The 22,366-nt window shown below is 36.0% G+C and overlaps 1 protein-coding gene across 1 annotated transcript in view; it reads left to right on the top strand.

Annotated features, from left to right (window-relative positions):
* ARHGAP29 (Rho GTPase activating protein 29) overlaps positions 1-22,366 on the top strand; it is a 106,886-nt gene that overhangs the window by 7,854 nt on the left and 76,666 nt on the right. The window contains exons 2-4 of the mRNA XM_042780298.1: positions 8,329-8,463; positions 19,588-19,684; positions 20,241-20,313. Of these exons, the coding sequence (XP_042636232.1) occupies positions 8,329-8,463; positions 19,588-19,684; positions 20,241-20,313 (305 nt within the window). The remainder of the gene's footprint in view (positions 1-8,328; positions 8,464-19,587; positions 19,685-20,240; positions 20,314-22,366) is intronic.

The following is a 22,366-nucleotide window of genomic DNA, read 5'->3' as shown; positions in this document are numbered from 1 at the left end:
TTACTTATATTAACTCATTTAATCTTATGTAATAAATGAATATATTTAATATGTGTAAATATTCTAATATGTATATATTAGAAAATAAAGTGTTTTTAAAATCAGCTTTTATTATTATTTTCAATCCCTAGGTAGCTGGAAGAAAAGAAAGGTACTTATTCCTTAGATTACTCTTTTATCCTGTAAATTCAGAAGTTATTACAGCAAAAAAAGGGAGTTTCCTCGTGATAATGTCTGAAGCTTTTTTTCTTCCTGGTTTTCATTGCTTTCCAGAGAGAGGTCAAGCTGAATTAACTAGACGGATTTTTAAAAATTATTGTCAGGTTTTTTAAATCTAGGAAAACATGGTTTTTTTTTTCCCCTTCATTTATTTATTTAAGCATTTCCATGAAGTGTTTCAATATAAACACTGTGTTATTGTGTGAATGCATGAGAACCAAAATGTGGAGCTGCCTAATCTGTTTTCACTTGATAAGCTGAATCAAGCAGAAAATAAATGGCACAAATGGGTGAAACAATAAATTAAAAGTCAGATTACAATATTGGGGATAAAAGAGTTTTATAGATAACTCATGTTAACGCTTTGGTTGACTGTCATATTTATGCATATACATACAGTTCATTATCTTTACAGTGTGGCCGCTAAAAAAATTTTAAAGTGCAGTATCTTGTATTTAGTTATATGATTAAATACTATAACTTTATAGTCACAGAAGTATTTTTCTAAAATATATCCTTACTTAGTACTATTTAGGAGTCTCTGGGTTGGGCACTTTGGTGGCATAGTGCCTAAGGCATTTGCTAACCAGAAAACTGGTGGTTCAAACCGACCAGCCACTCCTTGGAATGAAAATTGGGACATCAACTTCTGTAAAGATATTTCCTCGGAAACCCAGGGAAGGGTCACTATGAGTCAGTAGACTTGATAGCAGTGAGTTTGGTTGTGTTTCAGTTTTGGGTTACACAGGTGGTTAAGTGTTCAACTATTAGCTGAAAGGTTGGTGGTTTGAACCCACCCAGAGGCATGTGGAAGACAGGACTGGCAATCTGCTTCTGAAAGGTCACAGCCTTAAAAACTATGGATCAGTTTTGTTCTGCACTTAGGGGATCAACAGGAGTCAGAATCAACTCGATAGCAGCTAACAATGACAATGCTGTTTTCTTTCCAAGTACTTCAGTAATTTAAATTTTATGTACAAAATGAAAATTGGAACTTTAATGTAATTGAAATTTAACTTTAATATCTCTTTTTCATTAGCCAAAATATTGTGAGACCTGGTTATATTTGTTATTGAATTTCTGTATGAGGCAAATATGTTTTCAAAGGTGTTGGTTTTGAATGGTTTACAAATTTAACAGTAATAATAACTATGTAAACACATATGTACACTTTATAAAGCTATTTCATTTGTTGTTTAAAATTCATAACAATTGTATACAATATTTAGAACAAGTGTTCTTATCAATTCTATTTTACTGATGTTGAATCCATGATCAATGAAGCTAAGAGTTCTGTCTGGTCATTTCAAGAAAGTGGCACATTCAGGTTTAGAACCCACCTCTCTCAATGTAAATCTTTCTGTCACACAAAGAAACCACTTACCCTTTCTTAGTATTTATTCTCTTCTGCTTTCCTCGGTGCTGCTAATGTTTTATTTTTCGCCTTCCAAAAAAAAAATTTAGTGTTGATGAAGGAGCTGCTTAATTAACTACTGATACAATACTTTAAAAAAATTATTTTCAATTTAAGAGGCTATGAAGGAAGTAAACATTTGGTAAAAATAGAACACTTCACCATTTATGAAGCAAATAGTTGAGGATTTGCTAATTACAAGGTCCCAGGTAAAATATTATCAAGATATGCTGATGTCTTAGTAGTTGATCTTTCTGCCCAAATACATTTGAAAGGTTATGAATCTTTGTGATGAACATTTTTTTTATTTAGTTGTTTTGTTCATTTCTGTTGGGTTATAACCTTTAGAAGTGTGTTCAATCCCAGGAAATTGGAATTGCTTGTTGGGCAATTTGAGATACTTCTGAAAATCCTAAAAAACTCAGTTACTGTTTTTCAGCATGTTAATTTGGTACAACTTCTGTATCTTTTAGGGCTTCTTTATAGGGGAGCTCTGGTGGCATAGTACCTAAGGCACTTGACTGCTAACCAGAAGGCTGGTGGTTCAGACCCCCCAGCCACTTCTCGGAAGAAAGATTCGGCAATCTACTTCTGTAGCGATGTGCCTTGGAAACCCAGGGAGGGCTCGCTATGAGTCAGATCCAACTCCACAGCAATGAGTTTGGTTTTTTGGTTTTTTTTTTTTTTTTAGTTTTATAGGAAAAAAAAACTTTCAAACTGGTAAAACAATTATGCTGACAGTTATTACAGTGTTTTTTTTTTTTTTTTTTTTTTTAACACTAGCAGGGATTCTTCGGACCCTTTTGCACTCTTAAAGTTTAAGTTTCTGTTTATGTGGCTTGTATCTATCACTACTTACCATATTAAAAATTAAAACTAAGAAAATTTTAAAATACTTAACAATTTTGAAAGATACTTCAGCATATTTAATTTCCTTGACTCTGACAAGACCAAAGTTTGTTACCGTGGTTTATTTAGACATTTAGGTCATTAGTGTTTTGTAGTTCTTGCCTGATGCCCAGCACTAACTTTTGCATAATGATTGTTGTTGGCACTGTTTGAAAACTAAGCTCCTTTGACCTGAGACTTACACCAACGTATTCTCACAGCATTCCCTAAGTATATTAATGTCTGTGGATTTTACCATAGAACGTCAGAATAGGGACTAGAAATGACTGGCTTTTCCTTCCCTTTAAGAATTACATATGTTAAGCTTAGAAAGAGTACACTACAAACCTTTTGGTGATACAAGATGATCACTCAACCTTGGGTTTAGAGAATAAACAGAAATACTAGCATGCACGACTTTTATTTAGTTATGTGTGTGCCAAAGAAACAAGAGACTTTGCTGTGTAAAATTGGGGAGGGGGAAATCTGGAAATTTTTGTAATTTGTTACAACTCGAGATTATATCATTTTCCCAGGAAATTGTTTTGTTTCAAAGCTACTAGGTTCTATTTCAGACCTAATCTATGTTGTTTTGCTAACCTTTTTCTACTGTGTATAAATTAATAATACAAACAGCTGTTGGACAGGAGCTGTGGTGGTGCAGTGGTTAAAGCATTTGACTACTAACTTAAAGGTCAGCAATTGAAACCCACCAACCACTCTGCTGGTGAAATATAAGGCTGTCTGATCTGTAAAGATTTACAGCCTTGGAAACCCTAAGGGGCAGTTCTACTCTATCCTATAGTGTCCCTGTGAGTCAGAATCAACCTGAGGATGGAGGTTTGGTTTAGGTTTACTGTGTTCCAGCTGCCATTCTGTATTGCTTCAGTTAAGTTACTAACATCCAAAATTATAGTACAGACAAAATAGATTATACTCATTATTTTAAGGCAGTTTATTAAATGGTACATTTATTCTTTAAACTATATACTCATAATTTTCCCAAGGAATTAAAAAAAGTCATAAATATTAAAAAAAATTTATTGTAAAAGTAATGTATGTTTATGGGGAAGATATTCCAACACCACATAAAAGAATTTCTAAAATCTTTATCCCGCTTATATTTGACTTGTAAAAATATTTTAGAACAGTTTTAGATTTAAGGAAAAATTGATACAGAGAGCTCCCATGTAATTCTACACATAGTTTCCTTATTAATACCTTGCATACTATGGTACATTTGTTAAAATTAAACAACCAATATAATACATTTTTATTAGCTAAGCTCCATAGTTTATTCAGATTTCTATATATTTTCCCTCATGTCCTTTTTCTGTTCCAGGATTCCATCCAGGATACCACATTATTTTTAGTTGCCCTAACTCCTTAGACTTTGCTTGGCTTTGACAGTTTCTCAGACTTCCCTGGTTTTTGATGACTTTGACAGTTTTGAGAAGCACTGGTCAGTTGTTTTGTAGTCTGCCCCTCTATTGGCATTTCTCTAATGTTTTTCTCACAATTAGACCAGGATTACGGGTTTTTGAGAGGAAGACCACAGAGGTAAAAATGCCATTTTCATTACATATTGAGGGTATAGACTATCAATAGGATTTATTACTGTTAATGTTGACCTTGATCATTTGGCTGAGGTGGTGTTTGTCAGGTTTCTCCATTGTCAGGTTACTCCCCTACTCCACGCCCATGCTATATTCTTTGGAAAGAAGTCAGTATGTGCAGCCCACACTTGAGGAGTAAACAATTATGCTCCACCTCCTTTAGGGCAGAGGACCTACATAAATTTGGAATTCTTTGCAGAGTAACGTTGTCTCTTCTCCCTCACTTATTAATTTACTCAGTTATTTATATCAATATGGACTCATGTTATTTATTTTGGAATAAATATCCAATGCTACTGCTAAAACGGCAAGGAGGCCACATGTTCCGACCTCCTCTAACCCTACAAGAGGAAGACAGGATTACCAGCAGTAACCTAAGGCCCATTCCTACAAGGCCAGACATGCTGCCTTCCTCCAGCCCTTTCTCCAACCGTTCCTCCCAAAGCACCCACCACCTCTCTCCTGGGTTCGATAATTCGCTGCAGTGGCCACACAGAGCTCACAGATTATGGGGTTTATTAGGGAAGCACCACAGGGTACAATTCAAGTTCAGGAAAAAATGCTCAGCCTCTCTCCCAGCCCACCATCCCTCAGCCAACAGTCTCTCACAGTCTCTTTCCCAGCAGTGCTGGTCCCTCAGTGTCTTACTCAGCAATGTGTGTCTCTTGCGTCTCTTTCCCAGCAACATGTGTCTCAGGAGACCAGGTCTCTTTCAGCAGCAGGTCTTCCTCAACCAGCAGTCAGAGAGAGAGTTCTGCCTCTAGGAGGCCTCCTTTTGAGCCCGGCAGGGTGGTCAAACTAGCCAATTATAGCATCAGAACTCTAAGCACCTGAGAGAGAGTGGGCACCTCCCAGAACATTGTTTTGTGCCACTCCCAACAAATACTCCAGGTGGACAGCTTCAGCAATCAGGAACTTATCAGTTGCTCATTCCACCACTAAATTTACAATGACTTATGGGTAGAAAAGCCATACAAAGTAATTTACTACACTGCAACTACTGTCTTTAACTTAGAACTCAGTACTACTTTATTTGTTGCTGGGATTGTTCCAAATTTGGCCATTAGGACCTCTTTCAGTTGGTTCTTATGCCTCTTTGACACATATATATATCTCACTTCCTTACTTTCTAGCACTACAAGATACCCTAGTTTCATCTTGTGTATTTTCTGTCCTAGTCCTAGAAAGAGCCCTTTTTCCTAGGAGCCCTAATTCTTTTTATTGGAGAATGGTATTAGGAACCAACATCTGTGTACTAGGTGTGCTGGTTGCTACTTGATACAGTTTCTTTTAGGCTCTTGGCAGTTGACAGCACAGAAAAATATATGTATATATCCATCCACTGCCATCAAGTAGATTCTGACTGACAGCAACCCTCACAGGGGTTCTAAGGCTGTAAGTTTTTATGGAAATAGACTGCCTCGTCTTTCTCCCATGGAGTGGCTGGTGGGTTTGAACCACTGACCTTTTGGTTAGCACTCTAATGCCTTAACCACAGCACCATGAGAGCTCCTTATATGTGTATATAAACCAAATCCAACCCAGCCCACTGCCATCAAGTCAATTCCAACTCATAGTGACTCCATTGAGTTTCCAAGGCTGTAAATCTTTGTGGAAGTATATATATCGCTTCATCTTCCTTCCACAGAGCAGCTGGTGGCTTTGAACACTCAACCTTCTGGTTAGTAGCCACATGCCTTACCCTTTCCACCACCAGAGCTCCTTATATATAGATAGATACATACATACATACATATCTATAAGTATTTCTGTAACCATTTTTATCTAGAAGTTTAAACTTTAGTTTAGTTTAAACTTGAGTTTAAGTATAGCCTAAACTTGAGTTCCTAATGAGGTATCCATTGCCACATGGATTATTCTAGCCTCCTCCTCTTGTTTATCTGTAAATTCCCACTCCCAACAGTGAGAAACCTGGCCTACACCACCCTCTCTCCATTTATTTAAATTTTGATTTCCAGTACACTTGAGGCAGCGTCAGAATTATTAACTCATACCCCTTTGTAAAATTATCAACTATAGTACATTGCTTATGTATACTTCCTTTTGCCTTTTGTCTTATAGACTGTACCAGTTTCTAAAGTTACTTAGGTCAGCACCTTTTCCCCCCTATTTCTTTTTTTGTCAATAAAATTTGTTGGGTGAACAAGTCACTCTTTCTTCTAGAAGGCATTGTGTTCTCTTTATTTCTGGCACTATTTTCTGTTGCCTCTACCAGCAATAGTCTTCTTAGCTCTACTATAACCAGCTCCCCTCCTTGCTCCTGGGAGCTCTGGTAGCATAGTGGCTAAGGCACTTGACTGCTAACCAGAAGGCTGGCGGTTCAAACCCATCAGCCACTCCTCGGAAGGCAGATGGGGCAATCTGCTTCCGTAGTGATGCTGCCTCGGAAACCCAGGGAAGGGGTCGCTATGAGTCGAGTTCGACTCGATGGCACATAACAAAAACAGCAACAACTCCTTGCTCCTACCTTGCCTTCTCCTGTCATCCTACACATTTCTCTCTCTCAGTAATACTGTTAATGAATGGAATAGTAGATGGATGATGTAGAATATTTTTTTAGCCTTAGATAATTTTTCTTCCTACTGATTAGTCTTAATATTTCTGAAAAATACTAATTGTAATTTCAAATAATACTATATTTAAAAATAGTGTGTGTTTATGTTTTTCTAACCATTTCAGTAGGGAGGCACTGTAACATTAAAAGCATGAATTATGGAACTATACTCCTTGGATTCAAGTTCTGACTTCAACCTTAATAATTTAGTTAATCTAAGTGTGCCTGGATTTTCTCATCTGTACAATGGAGATACTATTTTCTACCTAATACAGTTGATGTGAAAATTAAATGAATATCCTTTTAAGTGCTATTAACAGTGCATCCAAAATAACCAAACACACTGCCATCGAGTCGGGCCCAACTCATAGTGACCACTCCTTAGGTTCCGAAGGCGGTATCACTATGGAAGTAGATTGCCCAACCTTCCTTCCGAGGAGTGGCTGGTGGATTTGAACGGTGCATAGCACATATTAAGTGCTCAGTAAATGTCAACTATTATTGAACACTAGTGCTGTATGACGATGCAGAGGGGAAAATTACATCATAGTACTGCATTTAAGGTGATTGTTTTTTCAGACTTTTGAGGATTGCTTCAGGTGTTTTAAAGATAGGGTTAACTTCTGGTTTGCCTAGGGTGGTGGTCCTAGAATATGCCTGTTGTCCTGGCATAATTATTAATAGCACCCGTTTTCACTTGCAAACGTGTCTTCATGGTTTGAGGGATAAGTTATACAGTCACTATTTAAAGGGCCTGTTAAGCCCAGGGGTTGTGTAAATGAGTGGAGTAGGCTTAGGGTAGAAAAGTGGGTTCAGGGAATGAACACATACATAAGAGGACAGCCACTACTCTGTTCGAGATGCTGGTGGCTGTGGAGGAATGTGAATCCGGTGTAACCAGATTTAGATCTTTGAGTTAGAGGTGGAAATCTGGAATTTTTATAAAGGTCTCAAAATTTTTCATTATTGGCAACTAATTCACATTATCTAAAAAGTATAAAAAGTCACTGAACTGTATAAAGATTTATGCATATTATCACTTGTAAATTATATCACAGTTTAAAAAATGTACAGGTCATACAGTGATACCTATATCTATCTATATATGCATATATTCTATGACCTGTTGGTTTCTATTATTTGATAATTACTTACTGAAAGAATCAATTCTAATGTGGAAATTTAACACATAAGTGTTTTTTAATATTGGTTAATATATCAGCCTTTATAGAGTTTGAACTCTGTCCTTAGTGTATGTCCAATGATAATAAAAACTATAAGATTGGAAAAAGTTACCTTATAAAGTTGCCTAAAGGGAAATCTGGAGAGCATATTTAGACTGAAAAAACTGGATACTTAAAATACATGTAAGGGTAAATTGATCATTAACTGTGAGAGACTTTGAAAATCTCAATGAATTAAAATGATTAAGAGTTTTCTGAAGGCTATATAAATTATATGTAATTGCAATAGTGAAAATAGAAGTGTACTTTTAGTAGACAAAAATTGAAGAACCGCTGCTTTTACATGAATATGCTTCAAAATGGTCTTTCTTGATTAGGTTGCTGAAACTATGCTTTGGAAACAAATTAAAATTTTTTCTTTTTCTTTTTAAGATTGCTTTAAAGAAGTCATTCATATACGTCTGGACGAACTTCTCCGTGTTTTAAAGTCTGTAATGAATAAGCATCAGAACCTTAATTCTGTTGATCTTCAAAATGCTGCAGAAGTGCTTATTGCAAAAGTGAAAGGTAAGGAAGATCTGTGCAAAGTGGGCTGATAGAGGCGAAAAAAGGATCCAAATGATATTATCTTTGTCCATGTTGATTGCATAGCCATCTCTCCGGCACTGTTATGGAGTATATTAATAAGTAATTTTGTATGCTTTGATATTTAAATATTCCCACTGTCACACCTAAAGATCTCTTCCTTTCTAAAATTGAAACTTTATTTTAAAGTACACACTCTAAAAATACTATCTTAAATAAACCAGACAAATGATATTTTAAAATTTTGAGGTTTTGAAAGGAGGCATGGCATGTTCTTTTGGAATGAGTTACTAGTATACATACAGAAAGTGTTTGTTATGTGAGCATAAGGGATGCTGGAAAACCATAATTTTCAGTGATTTCACATAAGGAAGGAACCAAATGGAGAAAAATAAACTTTAATTGGGACTTTATTTTAAAATAAAAACTTTAAAAAAAGTTTATCACATACATGTGTTTGCACATGTATATGTATATATGTATGCATATATATAGATTGCAAATGTGTGCTAAAACTTAGAATTAAGAACTAGGGATATTAGCCTCTGATGCAGTGACTTGTAGTTAGACTTATTCTGGGCTGAACTACATAGGAAGGATTGAGAGAAAGGGAATATTTGAAGAAATATGAAACTGGAATCAAAGAGATTGTTAGGATTAGGGTAGATGAGGATTGAGGGTCTGATCTGAGGCAGTAGCTGGGGTGTGGTAGTGGTAGAATGTGGGCTGTTACATACAAGGGGTAGGTACCGATTTGTCAAAACATAACAGACTGAATGTTGAGGGTTAAGGAGAAGTCTGAGTTGAAGGTGTGGATTTGGGAGTTGTTAGCGTATGGAAGTGGTAATGGAAGAGGAAGACACTGTCTTTGAATGACCAAAGTAAATAGAGGACCAAGTATGAGTGAGATTCCAGGGACATAGAGAAGATAGAGGAACTTGAGAAACATTTAAGACGTAGGGAGACAATCTGGAGAGAGACGTCACAGAATTTTTAAAGCCCAGGGTTTTAAAAAGTGGTCATTGGTGTCAGAAAGCACTGATAAGGTAATACTAACTCACTGAGCTCTGAATAGGAGCTCTGGTAGCATAGTGGCTAAGGCACTTGACTGCTAACCAGAAGGCTGGCGGTTCAAACCCACCAGCCACTCCTTGGAAGGAAGATGGGGCAATCTACTTCCATAGTGATACTGCCTCGGAAACCCAAGGAGGGGTCCCTATGAGTCGGGTCTGAATCGACGGCACATAACAACAATAACAACAACTCACTGTAAGAATGAAAAGTGACTTCTGGGTAGCTGTTGTGCAGTAGAATCAGAGACAGGTAAGGTAACAGCAATGCTGTGATCAGGTCTGTAATAGAGGTAATATGGCTGCCATGAGAGAGCATGGAGAAAGGGCCCATCCTCAAGTGAATAAGGAAAGGAAACTTTAGAGAAAAGGGGTAACTCCTCCAGAGTCTTGAAGACTGAATAGGTATTAACAGGGCTAGAGTTGGGAATTCGGGACTGCGATGTAGGTAGCTTGCACAAGGACTCTGAATGGAGGATGAGATGGTGAGCTTGCTACTGCCTGGGGAGGGTAAAGTGCAAATGTCAAGGGATGAGGCGGGAAGAGAAAATAAAAACCTTGTCTGTAGGATATAGACTACACCCCCCTTTTGTTGCTATAGATTCTTTTTTGTAGCTTTTTTATCCTGTATTTCAAGCACCAAAAATATGCAGATGGTTTTAAATGGGAAATATAGATAGCTTGTGCTGTGATTTTAAAAAATGTGCTTAGTAACTAAATTTGTTTTTAAATAGATTGCTTACAAGTGCCATTTAACTTAGATAGGGAAACTTGCCGCTATAGATAGTAAAATTTCCATGCTTGGAAATAGCGACCACAGTTCAATTGTTGTCAATAGCTATTGTGCGCAGTCAGGATGTCCTGGGGAAGGAGTGTGCCCTTGTGTAGCTGGTGTCCACATTCCAGAAACAGACATGAAGAAAGTGGTCTCTAAGCTGCCTTGAAGATCTTTTTATCTTTGAGGTAAAGCGATCTTTTAGATATTATTTCCCACTGTGACTGTCGTTACCCTTGAGATTATTGTTATTATTTTACTTGGGTTTATGGATGCTGTTTAAAAGGGGAAGAGTACTTTGTGGTTGAGGAACTTGTTCTGTTTTGATAGAACTTCATGGCACTATAAAACTAAACATTGTCGTTTTCTATGGAGTAAATTTTTATATTTTAAAATAAAACCTTCTCCCCATTCTATGTTGTTGAGCCTATCTAAAAATATCATTGATACATCAAATGTATCAGTGTAGTGACCTGAAAAATTGAAGTCAAATCAGAACATTTAATTCTTCCACTTTAATGGTGATTTCGTTGTCAGGCCTTGGAACGGTCTGAGAGAGGTAGGAACCATTTTTGAACATCTAGTCTATGCCAGACAGTCTAGGTGCTTTGCATATTGCTATCTATATAAATCTTCGCAAAAAACCTATAAGAGTACATTTTTGTTGTCTCTGTTTTAAAGAGGAAAAGTTAAAAACTAATGTATGATAGGATCAGGAAGCTTATTGAGTTTTAACTCTGTTATTCCATTTCAAAAATGATGGTGACCTGGTCAGTTAACTTCTTTGGAGGTCTTAATTGTCAAGTGTACTTTTTAAATATACCAAATTGTTAAAAAGAAAAATAGCTTCTGTGGTATAACTTTAGAATCAAGGATGTAAAATCTTGGTGGTGGTACCACAGATTTGAATGCATGAAATACATCTACTTCATATGTATAATAAGTGAAAAATTGAATTTTTTAAAGTCAATTTTTATTTTGAAAGTGGAATTTACCTTTTAATAACTTTAAAAGAAATATCCTTAGCTTTTCCCCATTCATTCTAATAGTAACTTGTATTTCCTGTGTCTCCTCATGTTTCCAAGCAGGAAGTTCAGTCTGACAAACTATTTGCAATATGGTAAGAGAGATACAGCCTATTTTTGAAGCTGATAAAGACATCTTTAGCAGTCAGTAAATGTACTAAGTATTTGTGTTTTAATTATTTTGGGCAACCTTACTTGTAATATAAATGGAAAGAACCATTTATTTTGGTTTTGCATGTCTATTTTTTGACCTAAATTTAAAAGTTGGTAAATAAAGAAAATAAACCTTAGTTATAAATCCACAATTATAGAAGCCTCGTGTTTTCTTGTTTTGAAAACTTTATCAGTAGATAATACTGTCACATGATTCAAAATGCAAATAGTATAAAGGAGTATGCAATAGTGATGTCTCTCTCCTAAGACCCTTAGCCCCCTATTCCTTTCCCTAGCTCAGCAATAACTATTATTGGTTTCTTTCCAGAGATACATAATTTATTTACAAACAAATATATGTATATGTACTCTTTTTTACCCAAATGGTATTTGTTCTGTTGCTTGCTCATTCCTTATGTGTATATAAAGGATTTTTCATTCTTTGTTTTTACATTCAAAACTGGATAGTAATTTGTTATGTTGATACACTACAGTTTATTTTCACCACTCATTGGTTAGTTTGTTGTACTGTGGGGGCTTGTGTGTGGCTGTGATGCTGGAAGCTGTATCATTGGTATTTCAAACACCAGCAGGGTCAACCATGGTGGACAGGTTTCAACGGAGCTTCCAGACTAAGACAGGCTAGGAAGAAAGCCCTGATGATGTACTTCTGAAAATCAGCTAATGAAAACCTTCTGGATAACAAACACATGATTTTGAAGAAGAACGAACCAGGCAACATTATGTTCTGTTAAAACATAACAATGCCATGAGTCAGAGCCAACTTGACGGCAACAACAACATAATTTAATCAGTAGGCTTTAGAATTGTTTCTGTTCTTTTTCTGTTAGAAGCAATGCTTTGATGAATGACTATAAATTCTTTGGTGGGCAACTGCTAGATCAGATGGTGTGTGCATTTATATTTTTGATACTACCATGTTGCCCTCTGCAGAGGTTCTGCCCTTTTGCCTGCAGTACTGAGAAGGCTGATTTGTACCTTGGCTGACAGAGCTGGTTACCAACCAAGCTTTGTCATCCAATTGGATGGTGAAATTTGGCATCTCTGTAGATTTTATTGGCATTTCCTCATCTTCAGAACATTATGTTTAAGAGCCATTTGTAGTTCCTTTTATGTCAGTTGATACTTCGTCCATTTTTTCTTTGGTAGTTGGTCCTTTTTTTGTTTTTAAATTGATTTATAGAAAAAACTGTGTGTGTGTGTGTGTGTGTGTGTAATTAGCCCTTAACTTAATCTTTGATGTAAGTTGCAAATTTTACCAGTTTGTTTTTAATTTTGATTTTATGTATGGTATTCTTTTCTGTTTTATTTTTCCATTTAAGTTTATTAGTCTTGTCTTTTATAGTTTCTGAGTTTTGGTTATTAGGAAGGATTTCCCCATTCTGAGATTATAATTTCTCCAGTGGTTTTCCTTTTTATGTTTTAATATTATAATTTATTAAAGTTTTTTATATATTCTAAAGTAGCTAGGTATCTAGTTAATTTATTGAATAATTCATCTTTTTTCCCCACTGATTTGAAATGCCACCTTTATCATATATTAAATTTTCACATATATTTGTATCTAATTATGGATCTTAATATTTTTCTTAATATAACACACATGTGTGTATATGTGATATATTACTGTAATACATGTTGTATATTAATACATACTCTTATTATTATAGTGTATATTATACATTCCTATATTATGCTACTATGGGACTCTGGTGGCATAGTGCCTGAGGCATTTGACTGCTAATCAGAAGGCTGGTGGTTCAAACCCACCGGCCACTCCTTGGAAGGAAGGTTTGGCACTCTACTTCTATAATGATAGCACCTCGGCAACCCAAGGAGGGGTCGCCATGAGTCGGATCCAACTTGATGGCAGTACATATGCTACTATATATAGTAATACATATGTGTTACTATAATATGTATAATTATTACTTGGAAACTGCTTTTAGTGTAGTTTCATAGTATGTTTTAGTGTTTAAGTGTAGCCTCTCTTCTCATTACCAGTTTTGTGCAGAGTTTTAATGGCTAGAATTTTGAATTGGCTTGTGTAATTCTAGAAAATATCTCTAGGTATTTAGAAGGTGATTTAAATAAAAATTATAGATTAAATAAAGGAAAATTTATGTATTTAGTGTTTTTAATCAAGAATAGCATGCATTTCATCTCTTGAAGTTGCCTTTTGTGTTCTTTAGGCACAACCTAAAAGTTTTTGGTATATAGATCTTGTAGCTTTTTTTTTTCTGTAGATATTTTTTCATGCAAATGATGATTTTTCTTTCATTGTATGATTTCATTTAGTGGCTTTCAAATTGTGGGCCCTGACTCAGTAAGTGGGTCAAGACATCTTAGTGGGTTGCAACCAGCATTTTAAAAATTTAATGAGAATAAACCACAGAACTAAATGGACTGCCATCGAGTTGGATCTGACTTATAGCGACCCCTCCTTGGGTTTCTGAGGCGGTATCACTACGGAAGTAGATTGCCCAACCTTCCTTCTGAGAAGTAGCTGGTGGGTTTGAACCGCCAGCTTTCTGGTTAGCAGTCAAGTGCCTTAGGCACTACGCTAGTAGAGCTCTCTTCCAAAATTTTATAGGTGTTATATAACTATAACATACTATTATGTGTGCTTGCATAATAAACTTTCATCATTATGTTGTTGTTGTTGTTGTTATGTGCCAAGTCAGCCCCGACTCATATCATCATTATGTAATATGTATTTCTTACTGAAGGTTGTGCTCAAAAAGTTTGCTCTTCTAATAGGTTGCATTTAGGAAAACTATTCATGTGATTTCTTAAGGAGATGCTCAATGTGTCTCCTGTGCAGTGCTGTGACTTAGGGAACCCCACGGGGACAAGTATTTACCCAAATTTTGATGGCATTGTAAAGAATGGCCTATGGATGATAGACAGTGGAGATAGGCCAACTATCAGGCTATTAATAGTTCAGACTAGAGGTAAAATTTGGGCTTTTGAACTAAGTCATTGGCATAGAGAATAGAAACAGGAAAATATTTTAGAGGCATTTTGAAAGTGAAACTATTGAGCTAAAGGACATGTGGAAGAGAGCAGGCTTGAAAGGGCAGAGTAGAAGAGAAGATGGAGTTCAAGTTTAGCACGTGTTGACCTTGTGATGCTGGTGGGTGAAGACTGGGAAATAAGGGAAGGAAAGTATCAAACAGGCTACTGGAAACATGGATTTGGAGCTCAGAAGGTTAATACTAGACAAGTAGTTCAGAGAGTCATTCCCTTGAAGGTGTGGAAATGGGTGAAGTCTGTGGAGTTAATGAGCAGAGAAGAAACCTAGGCAAAAACTGCAGGCTGAATGGGGACAACTCTATGTAGACCAAATTGTCTTCAGAGAAATACAGAACTGAGGAAAGAAAGTCATACTTAATAATGCCAAGAACTGTACTCTGGGTATTCCACATTTGTTTTCTCAGTAAGTCCTCTCAATAATATGCCCTTGTATTTTATGAAGAAATACAGAGTAACATAAGAAGTGGTACAGAGTAACTTAAGAAGTGGTACAGACCAGATTTGAACTCAAGCCTTCTTCCTTCCAATTACTATAGCACATTGCTTCTAAGACAGCATCATACTTCAGGACAGAAAACCAGACACCACAACCCCATACCTTCAAGTCAAGTCCAAGTCATAGTGGCCTTCTAGGACAGAGTAGAATTTTCCCATAGGGTTTCCAAGGCTGTAATCTTTATAGAAGCCGACTACCACATCTTTCTCCTCCATATAGCAACTGATGGATTTAAACTACCAACCTTTCAATTAGCAGCCAAGCACTTAACCACTGTGCCACCAAATCTCCTGATCAAGACAGAAAGAAATGGTTAATATTTATAGTAATAATACATGACACTCTTGAGTTTGTGCTTGCTATATGCCAGATACCATTAAGCTCTTTACCTGGATTTTCCCATTTAATCTTCACAACATTTTGAGATCAGTATTATTGTTCCGTCATCTCCCGTTTTGCAGATAAGGAAGCTGGGCATAGAGAGAGGTTTATTTAAGGTTGCATACATATTAAGTGGTAGAATTGTTGAAAGTTGTAGAAAGGTTAAGTAGGATGTGTAGGAGGTTATTGATTGACACCTCCGTTGGTCATGTTATCAGAAGGGACCATTCACTGAAGAAGGATGTCATGCTTGGTAAGGTGGAGGGTCAATGAAAGAGGGGAAGGCCCTCAACAAGATGGATTGACACAGTAGCAGCAGCAATGGGCTCAAGTATAGCAGGGATCGTGGAGCTGATGCAGGACTTGGCGGTGTTTCGTTCTGCTGTGCATAGGGTCACTATGAGTCAGAGACAACTTGACGGCACCTAACAACAAGGAGATTATTGTTGACAGATTTTTCAGTGGTGATGTGGAGTGAAAATAGTAGCTAACATTTATTGAGCATTTGCTATGTTCTAAGTTCAATTAAATTTCATTTATTACCCTTAATTTATAAATGATGAAACTGAGGCACACATTAAGTTATTTAACTTAGTAAGAAACAGACCTAGGATTTAATAAAGGTAGGTTAGTTTTGGAACCCATGCTCTTTGGCAAACAGTCTGGTGGGCCATATCTGGCTTGCTACTTGTTTTGTAAATAAAGCTTTATTAGAACACAGCCACTCTAATCCATTTATATGTTGTTTATGGCTGCTTTCATGCCATAATAGCAGAGTGTAGTTGCAACAGACTGTATGGCCTAAAAAGCCTAAAATATTTGCTATCTGGACCTTTACAGGAAAAGTTTCCCATTAAGCTGGGAGAAAAGACAAGTCTTGGTGAATTCAGGATTAACTTGGGAGGTAAGGCAATATATGCCATGGAAAGGGCCTTTTTATACAAATCTGACATTGAAAAAATGAATGGGTGGTACCTTTAGTAAGACTTAAGATAAAATGAAAATTCTTGTTTTTGCATAGCAAAGGATTGCATATATTAAAAGAGTAAAAATAGGATATCATTTGAGTGGGAGATTGTGAAGCTTTAAAGGAGAAGTAAAGGTAGTATAGGATTTTTGGAGAATGTAGGAGGAGATGGGAAGATTTATTATTGGAAAGGAGCCAGAGACTTTTCTTTGAAACACTGAACAGGAGCAAAATGAAGAAAGGATGTTAGGAATACGAAGGCATAAAGGCATGGGAGTAAGAGGAAATTTCATTGGATGGCTGTACTAACATTCACATAGGGATGAAGATAAGAAAGAGGCAATGATTTGAAAACATCTTTTTACTATTTACAATTATTGCAATTATTTTTGTGTTTCCCAGTTTTGGTTAGTGCCTTGAAAAAGTGTATTTATAAGAAAGAAAGGATAACTATACAATTTCAATTAGGGTTATTTAATAAAGTGCTTTTTTTCTTGACACCCAATAAGCTACATATTTAAAATGTACAATGTGATAAATTTTGAATATTCATACTTATGTGGAACCATAAGCACAATCAAGATAATGCACCCACTTTGTAATCTCACCCTTCTGTGTGTCCTTGCCCCCACTTTGCAGAACAGTGTATTTTCGTTTTCATTCACTTCCAAAGAGTTCTAGTTTATCTTTGACTTTTTCTTTGATATATTATTGAAGTATAGTATTATTGGGTTATTGAAAGGTATATCTTTGGTTTCCAGATATCTGGGATTTTCTAGGGATCTGTCTGTTATTGATTCCTGTTTTCATGTGGTCACAGACTATATTTTGCCTACTTTTAGATTCATCAGGACTTGTTTTATGGCCCATAATATTGTGTATCTTGGTAAATGTTCAGCATGTACTTGAATGTGTATTTTGCTGTTGTTTGGTGGAATATTCTATAAATGTTGATCTGGTCAAGGTGGTTGATCATGTCGTTCAAGTATTCCATACCCTTGCTGATTTTCTCTCTACTTGTTAAGTCAGTTATTGAGAGAAGTTATTGAAATATCTGGCTATAATAGCAAATTTTTATTTCTCATTGCAGTTATGTCAGCTTTTTGCTTCATCCATTATGAAGCTCTGTTTATTAAGTGCCTAAATGTATAGGGGAGCCCTGGTAGCACAGTGGTTAAGTACTCGACTCCTAACTGAAAGTTTGGCAGTTCAAACTCTCCAGCACTTCTGCGGAAGAAAGATGTGATAGTCTGCTTCCATGAGATTTGCAGCCTTGGAAGTCCTACAGGGTCATTACGAGTTGGAATTGACTCTATGGCAGTGGGAACGTGTAAATGTATAGGGTTGTTATGTCCTCTTGATGAATCAACTGCTTCCTCATTATGAAATGACCTCCTTTATCCTGGATAATACTTTTTTTTGCTCAGAAATATGCTATGTGATACTGAGCATTAAGCAGTGGCACTTGTAGAGCTACCTCAGTTGTTTGTTGTCTGTCAGAGATCACTATCCTTTGTTGCCTAATGTGTAATATATTGAAAACTGTTGTTTCTTGTATTTTGTATACAGGTTTTGAAAATGTTTTTATTGTCATAAAATATATATATATATATAATACATCTGCCAATTCAACTTTTTTTTTTTTCAAATTTAGTGACATTATTTGTGTGAACCATGTGCGCAACCATCATCCATACTCATTGGCAAATCTCCCATTGCCATAAACAGAAACTCAATGCTTCCTAAACAATGACTTTGTCTTTCCCTCTCCATCCTGCCCTTGGTAACTACTAACAGACTTTGTTGTTGTTGTTGTTATATGCCGTCGAGTCAGACCCGACTCATAGCGACCCCTCCTTGGGTTTCCGAGGCAGTATCACTACGGAAGTAGATTGCCCCATCTTCCTTCTGAGGACTTTAGTCTTTCTAAATATTTGTCTATTCTTGTTATTTCATATAAGTGAAACATTAAATTTTTGCCCTTTTGTGATTACCTTTATTTCACTCAGCATGACGTGTTTAAGGTTCATCCATGTTATAGAATGAATCAGGACTTCTCTTTATGGCTGAATAGTAGTCTATGTGTAGTATTTACCATTTCCTCATTCATTCATTGCTTACATCTTTTGGCTGTTGTCAATAGAGGTGTTTTGTTTTGTTTTTTGTTTTGTTTTAAGTTGTTTCATGTGGGAATGTTATCCTAATCCTCATTTCTCTGTCTTGGCCAGAACAGAAGTCCTAGAGTTTTGTAAAAGAATTATTTGCAGTGATTCTTATTTTTTTGTTTGTATTAGGGTTACTTATGAGAAACCAATGAAATGTATAGACTTTAGCTTCTAATATCTACAAAGACATATACATAAAAAAATTTTGGTTGTTATTTCATAGGATTTACAGGCTTGAGGTTTAAATCTCTGCCCAGGATTTGTTGCTTTCAAATAGGGGATTTTCAACCCTAGTTGTATATTAAAGTCACCTGGGAGAGCTTCTGAAAAAATATCCATGCTCATCATAAACATATGAGAGCTGAATCTTTGCTTGGGGTGGCCCAGACTTCCTTGGTTTTTGAAATTCCCTAGATAGATCTAATGTGCATTCAAGGTTAAGAGCAGTTTTGTTGTAGAGCAAAGAATGGTTTCTTCTCTACTTGGTTTCTCCCCATTCCCTTTATTCACTGCAGCGTCTGGTGTGTTCTATGATATACTTTGTTACAGCTTTTATGCTAAGTCACATGTATATATGAATTCAGTTATTGGTAATTCGTAGTAAAAGATGTACTTCGTATTGTACTTAAGTGAGCCTTAATGTGTTTAGCTGTTTTAAAAAATTTCCAGAAAGCAATAAGGGAGAGAAAATGGCCTAGAACACTACTATGAGAACAGTTTGGTGTAACATGTACTCAGGGACTCCAAGACCAATTGATTTCACATTGACTCACTTTTTTCAATGGAGTAGTTACTCTGGAATGACAAATACTTTTTTATTCAAGCTGTTTCCTTTGTGTGATTTCCTTAATAAAGAACTTGAATGTGTTATCCATTTTATATATTAGACTTTCCAGTTTCTGAATCTTACAGTGCTTCTTAAAGGAAAATGTTACTTTTAGAGTAACAAATGACTTTGTATAAATCTAGTTTGAAATATTTTCTTCCTCATTTATTGTAACCAACCTTTTCCTATAGCTGTGAACTTCACAGAAGTTAATGAAGAAAACAAAAACGATCTTTTCCGAGAAGTGTTTTCTTCCATTGAAACATTGGCTTTCACGTTTGGGAATATGTAAGTAGAGAACTGTCATTTAAATATTTGGACATAGGTGTCTTAGTGAGAGTATATTACAAAATTCAGTAAGATATGTGGAAAATAGAATATTAAATAGTATAAAAATTTTTCACAATTTGGTAAAACTGCACATTCTGTATTTCTTCATTACTACCTTTAAAGGTGTCTTTATAGTTGTATAGGATCCTAGGGTTGAAAAGGTTGAAAGTTCAAGTGCCTTAGGAGGAAGGCCTGGCAGTCTACTTCTGAAAATCAGCCACTAACCTTGTGGAGCACAGCTCTGCTCTGATACACATGGGGTGGCCATGGGTCAGAGTTGACTTGACAACTGGTTTATAAGCTATTTAAAAGCAACATCCATTTACAAGTGATTATGGTGTGGTTTACGTGAATAGGAGTTCTGCACCACCACCCCCTCCCCCGGCACCCAAGAGTTTCACATAAAAAGAAATTATCCTAGGTGACATGTTAAATACAAAATTTATGACAAAGCAATGTAATGACTTCTCTTTTCTTTTCTTTTCTTTTTTTTTTTTTTGATCTCCTTGCATAGCCTTACAAACTTCCTTATGGGAGATGTAGGCAATGATGCATTATTGCGACTGCCTGTGTCTCGGGACAGTAAGGTAGGCTAAGTTTGTGTGGAAGCAGACTTTAGTATCTTTAACTTAATATTCTAATCACTTCCTAATACCAATTTTAACATTACTTTTTGATAATTTGTGTCTTACGTAATGAATCTATATGTCTTATAGTTCAAATTTTAGTAATTATTAGCCATTTTTCCCTTCTGACACTGTCACAGATCTTAAAGACTGGTGAAAACCTAGAAAAATAATGTAAGAAGAGAGGGTTAATCTTTCCACACATTGTGTGAAAAGAAGTTAATATTTGTTAGTATGAAATACTTGTTGACAGCCTTCTTGTTGTTGTTGTTATGTGCCATCAAGTCAGCCCCAACTCCTAGCGCATCTTCCTTGGGTTTCCGAGGCTGTATCACTACGGAAGCAGATTGCCCCATCTTCCTTCCGAGGAGTGGCTGGTAGGTTTGAACCACCAGTCTTCTGATTAGCAGTCAAGTGCCTTAGGTATTAATGCTACCACAGCTTAGTAGGTCTTAATTCTCCTACCTAAAGAACATCCCTAAAAGCATGTCACAAGGTCAGGCTTCTGATTACCAACTGGAAGAAAAATTGCTATGGAAAAATCGAGCATGAGAAATGTATGTAGAATATTGTTTTAAAGATTCAGAGAAGTAGTAATATTTCAGTTAACTAGATTCTTCCACTGAACAAACTGCAATAGGGAGCATATGTTGATCATTTCCTATTAAGAATGGTGAAATAGAAGAAGGATTTCAGCAAATATTTGGAAATGTGCCAGGCACTTGTACTTTATCAACATAATAATCCAAAAGCTTGAGACCTTTTTAATTTTTTTTAATGATTTAAAATGTGAACAACTGCTTAGAGAATTTGTTATATGTATTATAATATGTGAACAATTATGATTATTTCTGAAGCTATCCCTTGATGAGTCAAAGGGCTAATATATAAACCATTATCAGTTTTAAGATCTCTATGTATTTTGTAATTATTCATGATTCTTCCTTAATTTTTTTCCTCAAACTGTTACTGCTACTTCAGAAAATATAAACCAGTATTTTATCTTTGTGGCAAGACTCTGAACAATTTATATTTTAGGTATAAATCATATTTCCTGTCCCTATGCCTTTATTGTAGAGAGCTCTGGTAGCATAGTGCCTAAGGCATTTGATTGCTAACCAGAAGGCTGGTGGTTCAAACCCCCCAGCCACTTCTCAGAAGGAAGGTTGGGCAATCTACTTCCGTAGTGATACTGCCTCAGAAACCTAAGGAGTGGTAGCTATGAGTCAGGTCCGACTTGACAGTACATAACAACAACAACATGCCTTTGTCGTATACACGTTATACTAATCTCAACAGGAAATTTTTTCTCCTTTCTTTATGCTTTTGCACCTTGATTTCCTTTTGTTTTTATTTCACCCTAGAGGTTGGAATGAAAAAGCCAATGTTAATATAGTTTGAATAAAATAGTTACTACATTTGATGAAGAGTTTTATAAGATATCCTTTAGAAGTAATAGCTGCCAGTTATTTCATAGTGCTCACTATGTACCATGCACTATGCTAAGCCTATGACATCTTAATTCTTAAAACAGCCTTATGAAGATAGTGTTCTTATCTCCATTTTACAGAAGAGCAAACCAAAGTTTAAGTGAGCTTAAATAAGTAATCAGTGTCAAGTGGTAGAGCTGGACTTCAAATCTCAATCTGTTTGATTCCTTTTACATTGAGTCACTGCATACCTCATATTGCCCAACGTAGATAAATTTCTTTAAGATCTCACAGTCATGATAGATGGTGGATATCTGTACTGTCCGGTAAGACAGCCACTAAGCACTTGTAGCTCTTTAAATTTTAATTAATTCAAATAAAAAATTCACTTCTCATTCATACTAGCTACTTTCAAATGTCCAGTAGCTCTATGTAGCTAATAGCTACTGTATGTATTAGACGGTACAGATACAGAACATTTCTGTCACCACAGAAAATTCTGTGCTAAGCTATCTAGTGGGAGCTCTGGTAGCATAGTGCCTAAGGCACTTGACTACTAACCGGAAGGCTGGCAGTTCAAACTC

Source organism: Orycteropus afer, unplaced genomic scaffold (assembly GCF_000298275.1).
Source record: "Orycteropus afer afer isolate SDZICR_OR568_19922 unplaced genomic scaffold, OryAfe1.0 scaffold00033, whole genome shotgun sequence".
NCBI classification, from domain to species: domain Eukaryota; kingdom Metazoa; phylum Chordata; class Mammalia; order Tubulidentata; family Orycteropodidae; genus Orycteropus; species Orycteropus afer.
The sequence above is the reverse complement of the archived record's forward strand: the minus strand, read 5'-3'. Positions and strand labels throughout refer to the sequence as shown.